Source organism: Macaca nemestrina, chromosome 11 (genome assembly GCF_043159975.1).
Source record: "Macaca nemestrina isolate mMacNem1 chromosome 11, mMacNem.hap1, whole genome shotgun sequence".
Taxonomy (NCBI): domain Eukaryota; kingdom Metazoa; phylum Chordata; class Mammalia; order Primates; family Cercopithecidae; genus Macaca; species Macaca nemestrina.
In genome coordinates this window covers 113,338,789-113,360,352 of record NC_092135.1, presented here as the reverse complement: position 1 = coordinate 113,360,352, position 21,564 = coordinate 113,338,789, and the positions used below count along the sequence as shown (strand labels likewise).

The following is a 21,564-nucleotide window of genomic DNA, read 5'->3' as shown; positions in this document are numbered from 1 at the left end:
AAAGAGGGGATGAGGAGGAGCACAAGGGAGTTTTAGGGCATTGAAACGATTGTGTGTGATACTGTAATGGGGGATACATACCACTATGCATTTTTCCAAATACAGAGAATGTACAACACAAAGAACGAATGTTAAACTATGAACCTTACTTAATAATGATGAAATCAAAATCAGTTCATCAAATGTAACAAATGAACCACGCTAATGCATGATGTCAATAGAAGAAACTATGGGGAAGAGGGGGTATATGGAAATTCCCTATAATCACTGTGTATTTTCTGTAAACCTGTTAACTACTCTAAAAAAATAAAGCCCATTTTAAAAAGAACTTGAAAAAATAATTCCCCCAACCAAAAATCAAGTCAAATAAAATCACTGTCCTCATGAAATTTACGGGAGAGGCACAGAAGAAACAAACTAGGCAATAAATAGTAAACAATAAAAGTAAAATATCCCCTAAGGCATACAACGCGCATAATAAAACAAAACACCATATGTATGACTACCCCATCTCCCTCCCACTCATCATAGATGGTTTAGGCTAAGGTTGGTAAGTGGGAGAAAACTTTTGGTTTCTGAAACATCTCATAGTTAAGAGTATCTGGATGGGTGTGGTAGCTCATGCCTGTAATCCCAACACTTTGGGAGGCCAAGGCGGGTGGATCACCTGAGGTTGGGAGTTTTAGACTGGCCTGGCCAACATGGTGAAACTCCGTCTCTACTAAAAATACACAAATTAGCTAGGCGTGGTGGTACATGCCTGTAATCCCAACTACTCAGGAGGCTGAGGCAGGAGAATCGCTTGAACCTGGGAGGCAGAGTTTGTGGTGAGCCGAGATCACGCCACCGCACTCCAGCCTGGGCAACAGAGCAAGACTCTGCCTCAAAATAAAAAAGAGTATCTGGTTCCCCTTCAAATATCAAATTTTCAAAGACATTAATAACTGAAATAGAAAGTGCAACAGAGAAATGATGAAAGTTGCTTAATCTAGTAAATAGCTGAAATAAATAGGAATCTTCGTGTTTCCAAACATAAGCAAACCAGTCATTAAAATCTCAGACACATACACACACTCATACAACCCCATCTTTGTTCTTGCTTCAATTTTGTTTTAGATACAAACACAACTGTACACTTCGTAATAACATCGCTGCCAAATACTCAAACCATATGAAAAGGCAAACTGCCTTTTCTGTTGTGGAAATAAGTCCATGATGGGGAGAAACCCTGGGAATCTCACACAAGAAACGCTTATTTATGTGTCCAGGGCCACCTCTGCCATGTTTACCACAAATAATACTTTAAACTTCAAAAGAAACACACACACAGTCTAAGGAACAATGAAGGCTTTTATATAGTCCAGTGAAAACGCTTTGGAAAATGAAAAGTGTAAGAACTGACAGTACATAGGGATTTTTTTTTTTGCCTTAGAATCTTAATGGAGAATATAAACTATAAGCAGGAAATAGCTCAGATATAACAGCAGACAAATCGGTTTCAAGAAGTCCTAGAAGGAAAAATTTGTGCAAAATGTCAGGTTTCTAATTGTTCATTCAGTAAACATTTAGGGAATGTGCCAAGCAGTCTTCTAAACCCTGGGGATTCGGCAACAAACAAAAACAGATGCAGCTTCTGCTCTCAGAACCTGACATCCTGGCCGGGCGCTGTGGCTCATGCCTGTAATCCCAGCACTTTGGGAGGCCGAGGCAGGCAGATCACCTGAGGTCAGGAGCTCAGGACCAGCCGGCCAACATGGTGAAACCCTATCTCTACTAAAATACAAAAATAGCCGGTTGTGGTGGCAGGCGCCTGTATTCCCAGCTATTCGGGAGGCTAAGGCAGGAGAATCATTTGAACCTGGGAGGTGGAGTTTGCGGTAAGCCAAGACAGCACCGCTGAGTTCCAGTCTGGGCAAAAAGAGTGAAACTTCATCTCAAAAAAAAAAGAAGCTGCCATCCTAATGGGGAACGACAACTTGAACGGAATAAACAGAAACACGTGCAGCAAAACAGGGTGACGGGATGAAAGCATCATGGGCGGCTACTTTGGTCTGAGTGGTCAGGGAAGGCTTCTCTGAGGAGGTGAGGACTGAATAACAAGAAACCAGGATCGTGAAGGGCAGAGGGAAGAATTCTGGGTGAAGGGGACAAGGCCCCAGAGGCTCTGGAGCGGAAGGAGCTGGGCCCACTGGAGGCACAGGGCAGAGGGGCTAGGAGCCAGGGCAGGGAGAGCTGCAGAGGGGGCAGATACGTGGCAGGCAGGCAGCATAGGGTTTGTGGGGCAGGGCAAGGTGCTTAAGAAAAGCCAAGGAATGGTTTTCAGTAGGGTCTCACATCATCCGATTTCCATTTTTAAAATATTACTGTGCTGTGAGGACTTGCGAAGTGTTAGTGTCAAAATGTATCTGAGGCCAGGTGTGGTGGCTCACACCCGTAATATCCCAGCACTCTGGGAGGCTGAGGCGGGCAGATTACTTGAGGTCAGGAGTCTGAGACCAGCCTGGCCAACATGGTGAAATCCCATCTGTACTAAAAATAGAAAAACTAGCCAGGCATGGTGGTGCGCACCTGTAATCCCAGCTACTCAGGAGGCTGAGGCAGGAGTATCGCTTGAACCAGAGATTGCACCACTGCACTCCAGCCTGGGTGATAGAGCGAGAGACTCCATCATCTTAATTAAAAAAAGAAAAAAAATCTATCTGAGGCAGAACAATAGAATGCAGCAAACATGAAGACTATTTCATATTCTCCTCCCACCTGGCACGCTGCTCCCCTCCCCATTGCTCTCTCAGCTGGTGACAGAGAAAGGAAGCCCAGGCTGCATCCCACCAGCAAATGCTGACCGCCCCAGGCAGGAAGGAGGCTGCCCTTGCTCTCAGCCAAGGCCAGCTACCCCAGCAGTGCTTGGGATTCCAAGGCCTCCATGCCTGGGACTCTCACCTCTGTCCCTGCCCCCACTCTCCCTTGTACCAGAGCAGGACAGGCTCTCACAGCCTACCTTTGGAACAGAACAAATTTAAAAACTCTCTCTAAACTCTACCAACCCATGGGAAGTCCTACTTTCTCTGTTCAAAGAAACCTCTTTTTTTTTTTTTTTTTTTTTTTTTGAGACGGAGTCTCGCTCTGTCGCCCAGGCTGGAGTGCAGTGGCGCGATCTCGGCTCACTGCAAGCTCCGCCTCCCGGGTTCACGCCATTCTCCTGCCTCAGCCTCCCGAGTAGCTGGGACTACAGGCGCCTGCCACTTCGCCCGGCTAATTTTTTGTATTTTTAGTAGAGACGGGGTTTCACCGTGGTCTCGATCTCCTGACCTTGTGATCCGCCCGCCTCGGCCTCCCAAAGTGCTGGGATTACAGGCGTGAGCCACCGCGCCCGGCCAAAGAAACCTCTTTAACATTGTTAGTTCTTAACATCACATTTCTCCTTTGGCCTACTTCAATTGGGCTTCTAGCTCCAACATTCCAAGGAAACTGCTTCTTACAACATTTGCAAAACAAACAGTCCCTTTTCTGTTCTCAAATGCACAACTGCTCTGTGCCAGACCATCAACACATTTAGGTCTCCAAAACAATTCAAATTCCTGAGAACTTGATGGTTTATGTTACTTCATCAAATACTGGGTCCTTCCTGGAGGAGAGGCTACATCCTAATGCCAGGGCAGAAGCCAGCATCCAGTATTGCAGCTGTCCCTCTCCGCAAATGGCTCCTTGGAAGCCAACCTGCCAGTGGTCATCAGGCTCCTTACATACCCAGCACCAACCCCCAGGACGGGCTCACCACAAAGCAGACCTTGGAGAATAGTCAGACTTCTTCCAGAGGCTGCAATTTCTTCAGTAATGTCTGGGGAAACCTAAAGGGCTTAGAAAACTTGCTCCTCAAGAGTCAGCAACAGGAATTTCACAAGTTTTCTTCTGCTGGTTCCTCCACAGTATACCTACCAAGCCTTTACCCCAAAGCTCATTCTTGACCCTCTTCTCTATAAAATCCAGGCCATCCCATCCTGTCTCCTGTCTTCAAAAACATCTACCCGGCGGAGACATTCCAATCTCCATCTCCACATGACACCTTTTCAGAACTCCAGACTACTCAACTTCTGTGCTCTTCAGTCCAAATGGCATCTCCAACCAGATGGTTATCACATGGCTTCAAGAGGCATTATGGAATGTATCATCTTCTGAATGTGAACCACATCAGATGCAATACAGAGAAACACACACTCTCCAGACACAGCAAACCATGCCACAGAACGCTCAGGCTTTACCTGTGATGGGAAGCTTGGGCTTCAGTGTGTACAGCTGGGCAGGGGTCTGATGAGGGTTCATTCCATAGCGCAAGGGCATCTGAGATATGCCTTTGCTGTACTGTCTCCTGAAATAATCTGAAATTGCTTCATCATATTGTGCCGTATGAGTGAATGCCTACAAAAAGCGTAAGTTTTGTGAGACACTAGCAGCACTTCCCAAAGCGGGGACAAGATGGTTTTCTAGGTCCACGGCAAACAAGATCTCCTCACCATTCAGTGCTATGTGGTGGCCGCACGATATGATGACACCATGAATGACACCAAAGCAATGAATGGCCCAACAAATTACCCCTTTCCAAATCTCTTTCAATCTTTTTTTTTTTTGAGACAAAGTCTCACTCTGCCACCCAGGCTAGAGTGCAGTGGTGTGATCTCGGCTCACTGCAACTTCCACCTCCTGGGTTCAAGCGATTCTCCTGCCTCAGTCTCCCGAGTAGTTGGGATTACAGGCATACACCACCACACCCAGCTAATCTTTGTATTTTTAGTAGAGACGGGGTTTCACCACGTTGGCCAGGCTGGTCTCGAACTCCTGATCTCAGGTGATCTGCCAGCCTCGGCCTCCCAAAGTGCTGGGATTGCAGGTGTGAACCACCGCGCCGGCCCTCTTTCAATCTTTGTGACAGAATACCTCTGTAATAGCTGGTCTCTCAATTTTTAACAAAAGGACAGCAACCCCACGCAGAGCTTTGGTAGGTGATGCAATCTACCAAGAATTGAATACTGACTGGTCTGGCAAATGCTGCACTCCATGGATATAACTCACAATATCATGACAGTGCATCCCACCTTCAAAGCTAACTGGCGTCTAGTCTCCAAGGAGGTGTCCTTACTCTCGGAGCTCTGCATCTCCGTGGACACTGCCACATAGTCCTCTGGTTCACACACTACTGTCACTCGAGCATGGTTTTTGGCTGCAGCTCTCAGTAAGGTTACTCCACCTTTGAAGAACAAAAGACATAATGATTTTTGTATGTCCCTATCAGCTTATGAACCTCTTTGAAATAAAGTCATTGTGCATGTACTTCCATTTTAATTCTTGACTTAAAAATCAGGAAAATAAGCTGGGCACGGTGGCTCACGCCTGGAATCCCAGCACTTTGGGAGGCTGAGGCAGATGGATCACCTGAGGTCAGGAGCTCGAGACCAGCCTGGCCAACATGGCAAAACCCCGTCTCTACTAAAAATAAAAAAAAAAAAATTAGCTGGGCTTGGTGGTGTGCACTTGTAATCCCAGCTACTCAGGAGGCTGAGGCAGGATAATCACTTGAGCCTGGGAGGCAGAGGTTGCAGTGAGCCGAAATTGCACCACTGCACTCCAGCCTGGGGGGCAAAGCAAGACTCCGTCTCAAAAAAAAAAAAAAAAAAAAAGAGAAAAAAAATCAGGAAAATTACCCAGATGAATCTCTGCACACAAAAAATAGCTTAGAAAATATAAATGAGGCCGGGCGCAGTGGCTCATGCCTGTAATCCCAGCACTTTGGGAGGCCAAGGCAGGCGGATCACGAGGTCAGGAGATAGAGACCATCCTGACTAACACGGTGAAACCCCATCTCTACTAAGCAAACTACAAAAAATTAGCCGGGCATGCTGGCGGGCGCCTATAGTTCCAGCTACTCGGGGGACTGAGGCAGGAGAATGGCATGAACCCGGGAGGCGGAGCTTGCAGTGAGCCGAGATCATGCCACTGCACTCCAGCTTGGGCAACAGAGCCAGACTCCATCTCAAAAAAAATAAAAAAAGAAAATATAAATGAAAAAAGAAAATATAAATGAATTATAGTAATCCCAAAACACAATCCAGAAGCAGTTATTTTCTATTTCCTCAGTAATGAAAGTCAAAATGAAATCTCACTAAAATTTAAATAATTCTCTCCTCTCTCAGTCTTCTAAAATGGTTTTTCTGACTTACCAATGTCAATTTGCTCCACAGCCTCCTCAACAGTTACACCTGGAGAAGCCACTGTCTTCACAAAGGGATAGAGATTGCAGGCAACAACTCTAAAACAAAGACGAATCTGGCGTCATTAAAAACTCCACTCATGTGGTTTACGGCTATCTAGGAAAAAGACAAGTCAGTACTATTAACGTTATCAAAAGCCATACAGAACTAAAATATAAACTATGAGCCTGACATTTTGGAGTTCTAACAAGTGTGTTAAAAAGTCAGGGTGTCCTGCTGGGGTCGAGCAGAGGGAATTTAGTCAGCAGGTGCTGTCCGGATCTGGATACACAGTACTCCCTCCACGTCACACTGCAACGCTGCTGCTTGCGTAACCTTAGCTACCTGGAACCACCAAGCCATCAAACATTTATAAAACATTTTAATAAAAGGATAAAGTACAAGATTACAGACAACATCCACATTTTGGAATGCGATCACTATTATTCAGAACATTAGAATTTAGATTCTTTTTCCAATGGATTGGTACAATGATGAAAAATATCAGAGCATTCTAAGGGTGAAACATTTGTTTTGCCTTCAGAGAGGTCATAAAAATGATGGTAACAGGAATGCCAAAAGAATAATTTAAAATACAGAAGTAATCTAAAATTAACAATCAGTGAAGTACAGTTCTACTCCTAGACCTGTAGTGTGAGGAGGTCTGGGGGCAGGCTCCCTAGCAAAACAAGCGTAACTTGAAAACTGATTAAAAACAAAAAAACAAAAAACAGAAGAACAGAAGAGAAGGGGAAACACTTTGCAGCTCATCTTTATTAAGTCTACTGCCCTCCTACTAAAACCAGACAAATGGCACAAGAAAACTAGAGACCAGTATCTCTTAGGTAGGTACCTTCACACAAAAACCCTCAACAAAACACTAACAAACTGCATCTAGAAAAATCAAAAAACCACCTGATCATCTCAATAGATGTACAAAAAGGATTTGACAAAATTCAGCTATTCATATAAAAATACTCAACTAATTAAAAATAGAAGGGAACTTACTGAACATGACAAAGTGTAAGAAAAACCCACAGCTAACATCATACTTGATGGTGAATGACTAAATACTTTTCCCCTAAACTCAGAAACAAGATAAGAGGCCAAGCCGGTGGCTCACGCATGTAATCCCAGCACTTTGGGAGGCCAAGCCAGGCGGATCACCTGAGGTCAGAAGTCTGAGACCAGCCTAGTCAATATGGTGAAACCCTGTCTCTACTAAAAATACAAAAATTAGTCGGGCAAGGTGGCACACACCTGTAATCCCAGTACTTTGGGAGGCTGAGGAGAGCAGATCACCTGAGGTTGGGAGTTCAAGACCAGCCTGACCAACATGGAGAAACCCTGTCTCTACTAACAATACAAAATTAGCTGGGCAAGGTGGCACACGCCTGTAATCCCAGTTACTTGGGAGGCTGAAGCAGGAGAATCACTTGAACCCGGGAGGCGGAGGTCAGTGAGCCAAGATCACGCAACTGCACTCCAACTCGGGTGACAAGAGCAAAACTCCGTCTTAAGAAAAGGAACAAAACAATAACATCCATTCTTACCACTTCTACTGAACACTGTACTAGAAGTTCTAGCCAGGGCAATTAGCAAAGAAAAGAAAATAAAAGGCATCAGGACAGGAAAGAAAGCAGTGAAGTTATCTCCATTTGCAGATGATATCATCTAGTATACCGAAAATCCCAAATTCACAAAAATAACCTCTTAGCACTAATAAATGAGTGCAGCAAAGCCGCAGGATATATGAACAATATACAAAATTCAATTGTATTAAAATATACATTGGCAATGAATGAGAAAAAAATTAAGAAAACAATTCTACTTCACAAGACAATGTTAAAAGAAATTAAAGACAATCTAAATGAATAGAAAGACACCCCATGTTCACAGACTGGAAAATTTAATATTCTTAGGATGGCAACATTTCCCAAATTGATCTACAGATTCAACACAATCCCTATGAAAATTCCAACTGCGTTGTTTTGCAGAAATGGACAAGCTGATTCTAAAAATCATGTGGAAATACAAGGGACCCCGAAGAGTCAAAGCCATTCTTGAATAAGAAAAAGGAAGTTGGAGGACTCACACTTGCTGATTTCAAAATTTATTACCAACCTGTAGTAATAGTGTGGTACTGGCATAACAATAGGCACGCAGACCAAGGGTGCCAAGACCATTCGACTGGGCAAAGAACAGTCTTTTCAACAAACGATGCTGAGACAACGGGACAGCCACAAACAAAGTAAGACTTCTATTTCATGTCTGTATATAAAAATTAACTTAAAATGAAACAAAGACTAACACTATAATAACTAACACTAAAATAACTCTTAAAAGAAATGTACACAGGCTGGGTGCAGTGGCTCACGCTTGTAATTCCAGCACTTTGGGAGGCCGAGGCGGGTAGATCACCTGAGGTCAGGAGTTCGAGACCAGCCTGGTCAACATGGAGAAACCCCGTCTCTACTAAAAACACAAAACAATTAGCTGGGCGTGGTAGCGGGCACCTGTAATCCCAGCTACTTGAGAGGCTGAGGCATAAGAATCGCTTGAACCTAGGAGGCAGAAGTTGCAGTGAGCCAAGATCACACCATTGTACTCCAGCCCGGGCAACAGGAGCGAAACTCCATCTCAAAAAAAAAAAAAAAAAAAGGAAGAAAGAAAGAAAGAAAATATACACAAAAATCTTCATCACTGAGGATTAGACAATAGTTTCTTAGATATGACACCATTAACACAAGCAACAAAAAAATAAATAAATTCAACATCATCAAAATTAAAAACTTTTGTGGGCTGAGCATGGTGGCTCACACCTGTAATCCCAGCACTTTGGGAGGCCAAGATGGGCGGATCACCTGAGGTCAGGAGTTCAAGACCAGCCTGGGATGTGGCAATTAATATGGTTTGGGATGTGTGTCCTCTCCAGATCTCATTTTGAAATGTGATCCCCAATGTTGGAGGTATGGCCTGGTGGGAGGTGACTGGGTCACAAGGGCAGATCCCTTATGAATGGCTTGGTGCCCTCCCCATAATGAGTCCTCACTCTGAGTTCATGTAGAGTTGGTTGTTTAAAAGAGCCGGGAAGGCCAGGCGTGGTGGCTCACACCTAATTCCAGCACTCTGGGAGGCCGAGGTGGGTGGATCATTTGAGGTCAGGAGTTCTGAGACCAGCCTGACCAACATGGTGAAACCCCATCTCTACTAAAAATAGTAAAAATGAACTGGGTGTGGTGACAAATGCCTATAATCTCAGCTACTCAGGAGGCTGAGGCAGGAGAATCACTTGAATGCGAGAGGCAGAGGTTGCAGTGAGCCAAGGTCGTGCAAATGAACTCCAACCTGAGCAACAGAGTGAGACCCTGTCTCAAAATAAAATAAAATTAAATTAAGAATAAAATTTAAAAAGTAAAAGAGCCGGGCAACTCCTCCTCTCCCTCTCTCTTGCTTCTTCTCATGTGATATGCCAGCTCCCCCTCTGCCTTCCACTGTGACTGTAAGCTTCCTGAAGCCCTTACCAGAAGCTGACGCTGGCAACATGCTTCTTGTACCGTCTGTAGAACCATGAGCCAAAATAAACCTATTTTTATAAATTACCCAGCTTCTAGTATTCCTTTATAGCAATGCAGAATAGACTAACACAGTAATGGTTGCACAACTTCTGTGAACCACTGATTTGTACATTTTAAATTGGTGAGTTGTATGGTATGTGGATTAGATCTCAATAAAGCTGTTATGTATATTTAAGAGAAACAGCCAGTATCTTTATGCAAATAACTCAGTTAGTTGTGCAAGTTGATAATCCCTAATAGGAAAACCTGAAATCTGAAACGCTCCAAAATCTGAAATGCTCCAGAACCTGAAACTTTTTGCATGTCAACACGACACTCGGAGGAAATGCTCACTGGGGCATTTCGGATTTCTGAGGGATGCTCAACTGATATGTTATCGCAAATATTCCAAAATCTGAAGAAATCTGAAATCCAAGACACTTCTGGGTCCCAAGCATTTCAGATAGGGGATACTCAACCTATACATACTAAGATTTAGACTCTAACTTCCTAAAAACCTTAAGTATGTATTTTGGTTATATAAATCTGGCCAAACCAAAATGCTTACACACATACAAAGTCACACAGAAGGCAGGCAGTAAATGTCTACAGTGAGTAAGAAAAACCAGGGATACCAGGTCTGGCACAGTCTTTGTCATTGGTCATAATGTGTTCAAAGTTCAATTTCAGGTTTTTACCTTATAAGATTGAAATCAAGTCTGGTCATGTCAGCATTATCTTCTGGGATATTACGAGCCAGGATTCCTAATTTAACAAAGTTAAACAAAGTATTAGGTTCAAAAAACAAGTAAGATTAAGGAATTTCTTTCAACATAGTGTCTTCAATCAAATTAAATCCTCTCGATTAAAAACAAATTTTTTTTTTTTTTTTGAGATGGTCTCGCTCTATTGCCCAGGCTGGATTGCAGTGGCGTAATCACAACTCACTATAGCCCTAATCTCCAGGGCTCAAGCAATCCTCCTACCTTAGCCTCCCAAGTAGCTGGGACTACAGGCATGCACCACCACACCCAGCTGGTCTTTTTAATTTTTTAAAGAGAAGGGGGGTATTGCCACGTTGCCCAGGGTGATCTTAAACTCCTGGGCTCAAGCAATTCTCCTGTCTCAGCTCTCAAAGTGCTGGGACTACAGGCAAGAGCCACCATGCCCAGCATAATATTCTTAAAGAATATCAAACATATAGTTGAGGAGTTATCAAACAAAAAAATCAGGATTAACAGATATATTTGGCTGGCCACAGTGGCTCATGCCTGTAATATCAGCACTTTGGGAGGCTAAGGTCGGGGATTGCTTGAGCCCAGGAGTTTGAGACCAGCCTGGGCAACAAGGTAAGACCCCTTCCCTATAAAAAATACAAGAATTAGTTGGTCATGGTGGCATATGCCTCTAGTCCCACCTACTTGGGAGGCGAAGGTGGGAGAACTGCTTGAGCCTGGGAGGCAGGCAGAGGCTATAGCGAGCTGTGATCGCACCACTGCACTCCAGCCTGGGCAAGAGTGGGACCCTGTCTCAAAAAAAAAAAAAAAAAAGGATACATTTAAAAATCTTTTCTTCAGTTCTTGCTCCCCTTTTCTTGAGCAATAAAATATAAAAAAGGTACACAGAATTTTACAAAACTGTTTCTAGTTCCAGAACAGTCTATGCGTTCCTGTAAGTCAATGGATGTCTGATGATCTGTAGCCATTCAGCTTTATTCACCAAATTGTACCACAACTGACAAACTAGGATATCAGTTTCTTGTCACTTTGGTTTATATATAGTTCATTCTCAGGTGAATGAACAAATGTAAAGCACTTTGAAAAAACATTCTTTGGCAAGTCGGTTACATTGTGATGCTTCATTCTAAGTTTGAACTATTTTAAAAGTCTTTTCATACTATGAAATCTAAATATCTTCAGCCACTCGAGCAGGAAATACCAGCCTCTAAATTACGCATCAGGTGAGGACTAATAGCAAGCAGAGGAAAACAATCTGAATTCATCAAGTAGTAAGACAAGCCGGATTTTAAACCAGTTCTAACATATTATGAAATTTGCCAGCAACTTCATAACATTAACTTTATATGTAAATTTCTCTTGAGCCTTTTTCTTCCTTTATTTTAGGACGTTATCAACTAAAATATTCCTAGAAACCACTGACTGTTCTACACTAAAGATACCAACCACTTACCAGCATGCACTGCAGGATGCAAAGTTTTCACACGTCCCCCCAACATTTCGGGAAATCCCGTCAACTCGGAGACATCTCTGAAAAACAGATAAACAGAATAATACTACTGGTGTGGATGAACTGTTATTTTACACTATTCAAAGCATCTACTGTTTTCATTTCAAGAGATTTTGAGCGTGAATTCAACAAGAAAATTCTGATTTTTTAAGTCTTTCACTATACTTGATTTCTTAAGTAAAATTCTATTTACTTTAAAAAAAAAGGTTATTTAATATATTTCCTAACTGTTGTGTATGTTCAGGGATAATTGGTAACTATCACAGCATTGGTTTTATAATTTTCAGAGAATTTAGAAACTGAATCATAAGCCACACTCATTAAATATTACTAAGAAATACAACTGAGAAGTTGGCAGTATGTAACAAAAAGCATTAAAAATATCCTTGGCCGGGCACAGTGGCTCATGTCTGTAAACCCAGTATTTTGGAAGGCCGAGGCAGATGGATCACCTGAGTTGGGGAGTTCAAGGCCAGCCTGGCCAACATGATGAAACCCCATCTCTACTAAAAAAATACAAAAAATTAGCCGAGCGTGGTGGCTGGAACCTATAATCCCAGCTACTCTGGAGGCTGAAGCAGGAGAATCACTTGAACCCAGGAGATGCAGGTTGCAGTGAACCAAGATCATGCCACTGCACTCCGGCCTAGGCGACAGAGCAAGGCTCCAATCTCAAAAAGCAACAACGACACCACATGAAGATAGCGTATCAAGTGAGTGAAGACATAAAAGACTGTTTAATAAAGTGGTGTTGGTATTGGAATAACTGGTTAAAACCACACAAAAATACATTCCTTATGAATCAAAGGTTTAAGCATTTAAAAAATCATGTATGTAGCAAAATTAAATATGTATAATATTCTTTGCAATTATTAAACAAAGATTGAGAGGTCTGATTACAGAAATGTCAAATAAAAAGTTTTACATGGGGAAAACCAGTAAACTAGAAAAAATAATCACACAATGTGACAAAGGGTCAAGTGAAGGACTGTATTTAAATATTAATTTATATCACCAAGCTGACCCCTAGAAAGTTGTAACCATGAACACTCTGGCAGACTTTATAAGTTGTAATGGTGTGTAAAAATGTCCACAATATGTAAGAAAAAATAAAGCAGGGGCTGGATGGGGTGGCTCACACCTGTAATCCCAGCACTTTGGGAGGCCAAGGCAAATGGATCACCTGAGGTCAGGAGTTCGAGACCAGCCTGGCCAACATGGTGAAACCCCACCTCTACTAAAAATACAAAATTAGGCAGGCATGGTGGTGCACACCTGTAATCCCGTCTACTCGGGAGGCTGAGGCAGGAAAATCGCTTGAACCCGGGAGGCGGAGGTTGCAGTGAGCCAAGATCACGCCACTGCATTTCAACCTGGGCAACAACAGCGAAACTCCATTTCAAAAAATAAATAAATAAATAAACAAACATAAATAAAGCAGTAAGCAAAACTGCATCTATTTTCTGTGTAAGCTATGAAATAAAGTGCATGCTTATAAAAATGCTAGAAGAAAACTATATTAACATGTTAAGAATTACAATCCATTTTTACTACCTTCTTTATAGTTTTCCACACTTTTGAATTTTCTACAATCAACATACATAGCTTTTTTTGAGATGGGATCTCACTATGTTGCCCAGACTGGAGTACAGTGGTTATTCACAGGTACAACTATAGTGCATAGCCGCCGAGAACTCCTGGGCTTAAGTAATCCTCCAAGTAGCTGAGACTATAATAAACACTTTAAAGCAGCAAGTTCTGCCAGTAAGATATGGAATTTCCTGGGTAGATACTCCTATTAAGGGGAGCCATTTGCAAAAGACTGGTGTTTGACCAATGACACACACAGTTCCAACATCCACAATCTGGTGACATAAATGTTTTCAAATTCAAAATTTCTTTTCCTGGGGTTCAGGAAATAAAATCCATTTCCTCCAAATGAAGACAGTCACTTAAAACTTAGAGAAGGTAGACTTATTTCTAGAATTAAACATTTGGGGTAATTAAAAAGCTTGCTACTCCTTTGAACTGAAGAATTTATACATAATGGCTGTAGTCTTGGGAAATAATTCTATGTATGCTCACTGCTGTATACTCACTAATTAAAATCCAATTAAAATCCATCAGTTTGCCTCATGGCGAGGTAATGGTTAACTTCCTGGGATAAAATGATTGTAGATAACAATACCCAAAAATATGCTCAGAAGCAGCCTCAGAACCAAGATCTTTTTTTTTTTTTTTTTTTTTTTTTTGAGACAGTGTTTCTTTCTGTCACCCAGGCTGGAGTGTAGTGACGGAATCTCAGCTCACTGCAACCTCCACCTCCCGGGTTCAAGCAATTCTCCTGCCTCAGCCTCCTGAGTAGCTGGGATTACAGGTGTGCACCACCACACCTGACTGATTCTTTTCTGTATTTTTAGCAGAGATGGGGTTTCACCATGTTGGCCAGGCTGGGCTCAAACTCCTGACCTCAGATGATCCGCCAGCCTCAGCCTCCCAAAGTGCTGGGATTACAGGCATGAGCCACTGCGCCCAGCCAGAACCAAGATCTTATCCAGGCATCGTGGCTCACACCTGTAATCCCAGCACTTAGGGAGGCCAAGGCAGGCATAATTGCTTAAGCCCAGAAGTTCAAGGCCCGGGGGACAACATGGTGAAACCATCTCTATTAAAAATACAAAAATTAGTCAGGCATGCTGGTGTGCACCTGTAGTCCCAGCTACTCAGGAGGCTGAAGTAGAAGGATTGCCTGAGCCTGGGAGTTCGAGGCTGCAATGAGCCATGATTGTGCCACTGCACTCCAGCCTGGGCGACAGAACAAGACTCTCTCAAAAACAAACAAACAAACAAAAATCTAACTTTCTCCTGTCCTCTTGCCTCTCACCCTTCATTCTTCCCTGAAGTCACAGAAACCAGAACTTCTCTTCCCCAGGGCAGGTTACAGAATCTAGAACCCCTTTTCCTAAAGCCAGTCATAAGAATTAAACTTATGATTCTAACTTACCCCTGGCTTTCTGTCTAGGAGCTGGCCATAAAGAAATCCTCTTTTTTTTTTTTTTTTTTTTTTTTTTGAGATGGAGTCTGGCTCTGTCGCCCGGGCTAGAGTGCAGTGGCCGGATCTCAGCTCACTGCAAGCTCCGCCCCCCGGGTTTACGCCATTCTCCTGCCTCAGCCTCCCGAGTAGCTAGGACTACAGGCGCCCGCCGCCTCGCCCGGCTAGTTTTTTTTTGTATTTTTTAGCAGAGACGGGGTTTCACCGTGTTCGCCAGGATGGTCTCGATCTCCTGACCTAGTGATCCGCCCGTCTCGGCCTCCCAAAGTGCTGGGATTACAGGCTTGAGCCACCGCGCCCGGCCAAGAAATCCTCTTATCTCCTTGCCCAATAGTAGGACAGGAGACCCTGTTGGAGGGCAGGGTGGAGAAGGAATTTTAGAAATGCCAAGAAGAATCTGGACAAACAAGCTTTCCTGGCTTTCTCCACCTCAGTCTACTAGCATACAGCATATCCTTGCTGTCCAATCATACTTCTACCTTTCTGTGTATTCGCTGTTGAACCTAAACATAAAAATGGATGGTTTTCCCTCTATCTCTGGGTCTTCATTCTGAAGGCTCTCATGTCATGTAAAACTTTGTTAAATAAATTTGTTATGCTTTTCTCTTATAACCTATCTTCTCTTATAAAAATATTGGTCGTGACACCTTTCCACCCCTACAAAATCTTGGCCTCAGGTGTGGTGGCTCACACCTGTAATCCCAGCAGGCCAAGGCAGGCGGATCACTTGAGGTCAGGAGTTCGATATCAGCCTGGCCAACATGGTGAAACCCTGTCTCTATCAAAAATACAAAAAAATTAGCCGGGCATGGTGGCGGGCACCTGTAATCCCAGCTACTTGCGAGGCTGAGGCAGGAGAACTGCTTGAACCCGGGAGGCAGGGGTTGCAGTGAGCTGAGACAGTGCCATTGCACTCCAGCCTGAGCAACAAGAGCGAAACTCCATCTCAAAAAAAAAAAAACTTGGCCTCTTACTAGCTGTGTAATCTCAAGCAAGTTACTTAACTACGTTGTGCTTAGTTTCTTTACCTATAAAATGGGGACAACACTACCTACACTAAAAAGTTGTTACAAGGACTATAAGAGTTTATATATGTAAAATACCACTGCAACTGAATAAAATACCACTGCAACTGAATAAAATACCACTGCAACTGAATAAAATACCACTGCAACTGAATAAAATACCACTGCAACTGAATGTGGCCTTTGTTGCAGAAAAACAAATGCTCCAAGTTGTTTACACTTCATTCAATGAACTTTACTGTGCTGGGTTCTAAATAAATCACTCATGGTGAACTTCTTACCCTTTCATAGAAGAGAAACACATTTACATTTCCAGTTTTGAAAGAAGATATGACCATAATGAAAGTAAGTGAGGAGTGGGTAGAGGTACAGAAATAAGACTTATCAGTTGACAGGTACCTAAAGTGGAAGACAGATACAGGACACAAGGGATCATCATATTTTTCTACTTTTGTGTCTGAAATGTTTCCATAATACAAAGTTTGGTGGGAAAAAAAAGAGACTACAGATGAGGATTTTGCTTAAAGAAGGTTCCATTACCATAGGAGGACCCAGTTTGGCCCAATGGAAAGAACACAGGTCTGGACTTCGAATTCTCATTCGGTTCCTGATGAGCAAAGAGCCAACTTGCCTGCCATGATTCTCACAGGTTTCCCATGAAAACCAGAGACAAGACACAAAAAGGCATCGGATAATATAAAATATGTGTTTGTTAACAAAGTAAGGCATGCTTACCATCTTGTTAAATTTAGGGAAGCTGTGTACTGCTCACATAGCTGAGAACTGCACAAAGAAAAGGTAGTAACCTACCTCTACATGGATCTAGAAACCAAGAAGCAAATTTTCCACATGACAACAAAAAGCAGACAGGCATCTTTCACCTCTTTCATTCTAAAATATGTTTCAGGGGTGGGCATCTCGTTCCTCCGAACTCTCACTGTCGTTTATTAAATAGCTATCCTACAGTCTTTTCCATTTTCTACCTTTCAGTAGACTTACTCCCTCTCCTACCAGAATGCCAGTCCTTGACGTCAGGAACGGCATCCTGCTTAATCACTGCTAAGTCCCTTCTTTCCACGGCCTAGTCAGCTAATGAAGGGCTTGTGAACGTGGGAATGAATGGTTTGCACCTTCATATGGTTACCGGAGATTCTAAGGGAAGGGAGGTAGATTGGAATCTTCATGATGTCAAGTTTTACTAACTCACCAAAGTAACTGAAGTTTTCCTGGAATAACAAGTGGCCCACCTACGTTAATCTGTTTAAGGAAGTGGCTAAGACTAGGGCCCTAAAATCAGGAACAGCACGGGTTCCAATCCTAGTTCTCCCTTACTCAACTCTTTAAACTTGTGCAGAAGTTGTTAAATCTCTCCAGTGTGTTGTCCAGGGTCTTTCTCTGTCACCCAGGATGGAGTGCAATGGTGCAATCTCGGCTCACCACAACGTCTGCCTCTCAGGTTCAAGCGATTCTCCTGCCTCAGCCTCCCCAGTAGCTGCGATTACAGGCGTGTCCCACCACAACGGCTAATTTCTGTATTTCAAGTAGACAAGGAGTTTCACCATGTTGGCCAGGCTGATCTCGAACTCCTGACCCTAAGTGATCCGCCCACCTCGGCCTCCCAAAGTGCTGGGATTACAAGCGTCAGCCAACGCGCCCGGCCGTCCAAGGTCTTAAAAGTTAGTAAATCTCTCTGAGTCTCATTTTTGTCTTCCATAAAGTGGGGAAGTATTGCACCAACCTCACAGCGCTACTGGGAGGAGTAAGGAAGGCATTTATTTAGCTCCTGGTGCCTAGAATACAATACTTCCTGGTTAATGTGATCACACTCCTTTCTGATGAACTAGCTGTGCCTTACCTGACTGCCAGACCAGCATCCCTGAGAGCTTTTGCAGTCCCTCCGGAAGCGACCAGATTCAAACCAAGAGAGGTCAGGTTTCTTGCAAATTCCACAAGGCCGGTTTTGTCAGAGACACTAAATAAGGCTGAAAGAGAAGGCATTTTTTTCTCATGACTCGCAGCACTTTGCACTGTGGTCTGCAAGGCCTTGGGAGGGTCTGGGGGAGGAGACTCTCGAATCGCAAGGCCAGCACCTGGACCCAGCGTTCGCAGGCCTGGCCCAGGCCTCCTCAGGTCCTACACCCGCGACCTGCTCTAAGGCGGGCCACACGCAGGCTGGGGCCCGGCTGGGGAGCGGGGACGCTGGCTTTCGGGCCGCAGCGCCGCCCCTGCATGCCGGGTCCCGCCGCCGCCGCCGATGGCGGGAGCTTGGGGGGCCACGAACCGCGCCGCTCCACTAGGGCCTCACCGAGCTGGCCAGGAGCCATGGCTGCAGGAACTGGGTTCGGGGCGAGCTGGAGGCAGCAGCGACGGCACCACGTGCGAAGGGAGGAGGGAGGACTGGATGTGCGGCTCAGGAAGCGGGTGGGCGGAGCTGTCTCCGGGCTTGTCACGTGGCCCGCCGGCCAGGTTCCGCGCTCTGCGCTGCTCAGTTTCAAAGGCAAGATCCGCGCCCCAGGGCGGAAGGGAAAGGCCGGGTGGGGCGGGGCTCTGCCTGGCGCGCCTGGGCGGGGTGCTTGGGCTGGAAGGGATCCTGCCTGCGAGCCCAAAGTCCCGGCTTGGGAGCCGCGATCTACCCACGCCCCCAAAGTGAGGCCACCCCACGGCCTCTGGGGCAAACGCCTGTTATTCTAGGAAGCCTGTCCCCAGAGGCTGGAATGTACATAAAAGTGCCAAAGCACCCATGCTGAAAACAAACTAAACAAAAGGAATAGTTCACATAGCGGCAAAGCTGGAAAGTATCTGGACAGTTATTTACCATCCTCCGTTTTGTTTGTTGCTGTTTGTTGGTTTTTGTTTGTTTGTTTTGTTTTGTTTTGAGATGGAGTTTCGTTCTTGTTGCCCTGGCTGGAGTGCGATTGCGCGATCTCGGCTATGTCACATGCAACCTGCAACCTCAGCCTCCCGGATTTAAGAGCTTCTCCTGCCTCAGCCTCCCAAGTAGTTGGAATTATAGGTAGGCGCCACGATGCCTGGCTAATTTTTGAATTTTTAGTAGACATGGGGTTTCACCATGTTGGCCAAGCTGGTCTCAAACTCCTGACCTCAGGTGATCCGCCTGCCTCAGCCTCCCAAAGTGCTGGGATTACAGGAGTGAGCCACCACGCCCAGCCTGTTTTTTGTTTGTTTGCTTGCTTGTTTCTTTGTTTTGAGACAGGGTCTCGCTCTGTCTCCCAGACTGGAGTGCAGTGGCGTGATCTTGGCTCACTGCAACCTCTGCCTCCCGGGTTCAAGCGATTCTCCTGCCTCAGCCTCCCAAGTATCTGGCCTTACAGGCACTCACCACTACGCCTGGCTAATTTTTGTATTTTTAGTAGAGATGGGATTTCGCCATTTTGGCTAGACTGGTCTCGAACTCCTGACCTTAGGTGATCCACCCGCCTTGGCCTCTCAAAGTGCTGGGATTGCAGGCAGAAGCCACCACGCCCAGCCTAGAATCAATTTTTTGACCTCCAAATATGTTAACCCTTTGCTCTGAACACTTTTCACATTCCTACGAGGAATATATTAAGATTATCGCAGTGTCTTCAGTGTGTGCGCCAACTTTGAATTTAAAAAGGAAATTTCCTTGGCCAGTCACTATTAGGTTTTTACAGGAAATTGAAAGCAGGGAAAGGAGAAAACAATGCTGACATTTATTGATAAGGGGAAATAAACAGTTGCTTAGGCATCAGGCATTTGTCTGTTATGTGAATTACAAATACTTATTCGATTCAATACATTTTTATTGAGCCGTTTCTGCCTGGATGGCAGAAATACAGTGTCAGAAGACAGAGATAAATATCACCTAAGCACTGTCCTCGAGGAGCTCACGATGGAATGAAAATGTAGACACATGATGTATAACTAAAAAATATTAATAGAGGCCGGGCGTGGTGGCTCACGCTTGTAATCCCAGCACTTTGGGAGGTGGAGGCGGGCGGATCATGAGGTCAGGAGATCAAAACCATCCTGGCTAACACGGTGAAACCCCGTCTCTACTAAAAATACAAAAAAATGGCCGGGCGCGATGGCTCACGCCTGTAATCCCAGCACTTTGGGAGGCCGAGACGGGCGGATCACGAGGTCAGGAGATCGAGACCATCCTGGCTAACACGGTGAAACCTCGTCTCTACTAAAAAATACAAAAAACTAGCCGGGCGAGGTGGTGGGCGCCTGTAGTCCCAGCTGATCGGGAGGCTGAGGCAGGAGAATGGCGTAAACCCGGGAGGGGGAGCTTGCAGTGAGCTGAGATCTGGCCACTGCACTCTAGCCTGGCCAACAGAGTGAGACTCCGTCTCAAAAAAAAAAAAAAAAAAAGCAAAAAAAATACAAAAAAATTAGCTGGACGTGGTGGCAGGCGCCTGTAGTTCCAGCTACTCGGGAGGCTGAGGCAGGAGAATGGCAGGAACCCGGGAGGCGGAGCTTGCAGTGAGCCGAGATCACGTCACTGCACTCCAGCCTGGGCAACAGAGCCAGACTCCGTCTCAAAAAAAAAAAATTAGCCGGTCGTGATGGTGGGCGCCTTTGGTCCCAGCTACTCTGGAGGCTGAGGCAGGAGAATGGCGTGAACACAGGAGTCGGAGCTTGCAGTGAGTCGAGATCGCGCCACTGCACTCCAGTCTGGGCAACAGAACCAGAGTTTGTCTCAAAAAAAAAAAAAAATTAATAGAGAAAACACGGCACTAAACTGATTTTGTAGAGCTTCTTTCATTACAGACTCTTTCATTTACAGATGTTTCTTCTGGGGCCTGATGCGGTGTCTCATGCCTGTAATCCCAGTGCTTTGGGAGGCAGAGATACGAGAATCACTTGAGGGCAGGAGTTTGAGGCCAGCCTGGGCAACATAGTGCATGCCTGCAGTCCTAACTGCTTGAGAGGCTGAGGTGGGAGGAGTTTGAGGTTACAGTGAGCTATGATTGCAGGGCTGCATTTCAGCCTGGGCTACAGAGCAAGACCCTGTCTCTTAAAATTTTTTAAAAAATAACAGGCTGGGAGTGGTGGCTCATGTCTGTAATCCCAGCACTTTGGCAGGCTGAAGCAGGTGGATCACTTAAGGTTAGGAGTTCGAGACCAGCCTGGCCAACAGGTGAAACCCCGTCTCTAATAAAATACAAAAAGTGGGTCGGGCACAGTGGCTCACACCCGTAATCCTAACACTTTGGGAGGCCAAGGCAGTTGGATTGCCTGAGCTCAGGAGTTCAAGACCATCCTAGGCAACATAGTGAAACACCGTCTCTACTAAAAACATACAAAAAATTAGCCGGGCATGGTGGCGGTGCCTGTAAACCCAGCTACTCAGGAGGCTGAGGTGGGAGAATCGCTTGAACTGGGAGGTAGAGGTTGCCATGAGCCGAGATAGTGCCTCTGCACTCAAGCCTGCACCTACAGAGCGAGACTCTGTC

General features: G+C 44.8%; 1 protein-coding gene across 1 annotated transcript in view; it reads right to left on the bottom strand.

The window, feature by feature from the left end:
* Positions 1-18,579, bottom strand: part of LOC105481165 (5-aminoimidazole-4-carboxamide ribonucleotide formyltransferase/IMP cyclohydrolase) — a 38,642-nt gene extending 20,063 nt beyond the window's left edge. Inside the window, exons 1-7 of the mRNA XM_011740515.3 lie at positions 18,429-18,579; positions 17,979-18,105; positions 11,990-12,066; positions 10,498-10,564; positions 6,213-6,301; positions 5,091-5,242; positions 4,260-4,416 (exon numbers count right to left, since the gene is read on the bottom strand). Of these exons, the coding sequence (XP_011738817.2) occupies positions 4,260-4,416; positions 5,091-5,242; positions 6,213-6,301; positions 10,498-10,564; positions 11,990-12,066; positions 17,979-18,105; positions 18,429-18,447 (688 nt within the window). The 5' untranslated portion in view covers positions 18,448-18,579. The remainder of the gene's footprint in view (positions 1-4,259; positions 4,417-5,090; positions 5,243-6,212; positions 6,302-10,497; positions 10,565-11,989; positions 12,067-17,978; positions 18,106-18,428) is intronic.
* Positions 18,580-21,564: the final 2,985 nt, after the last annotated feature.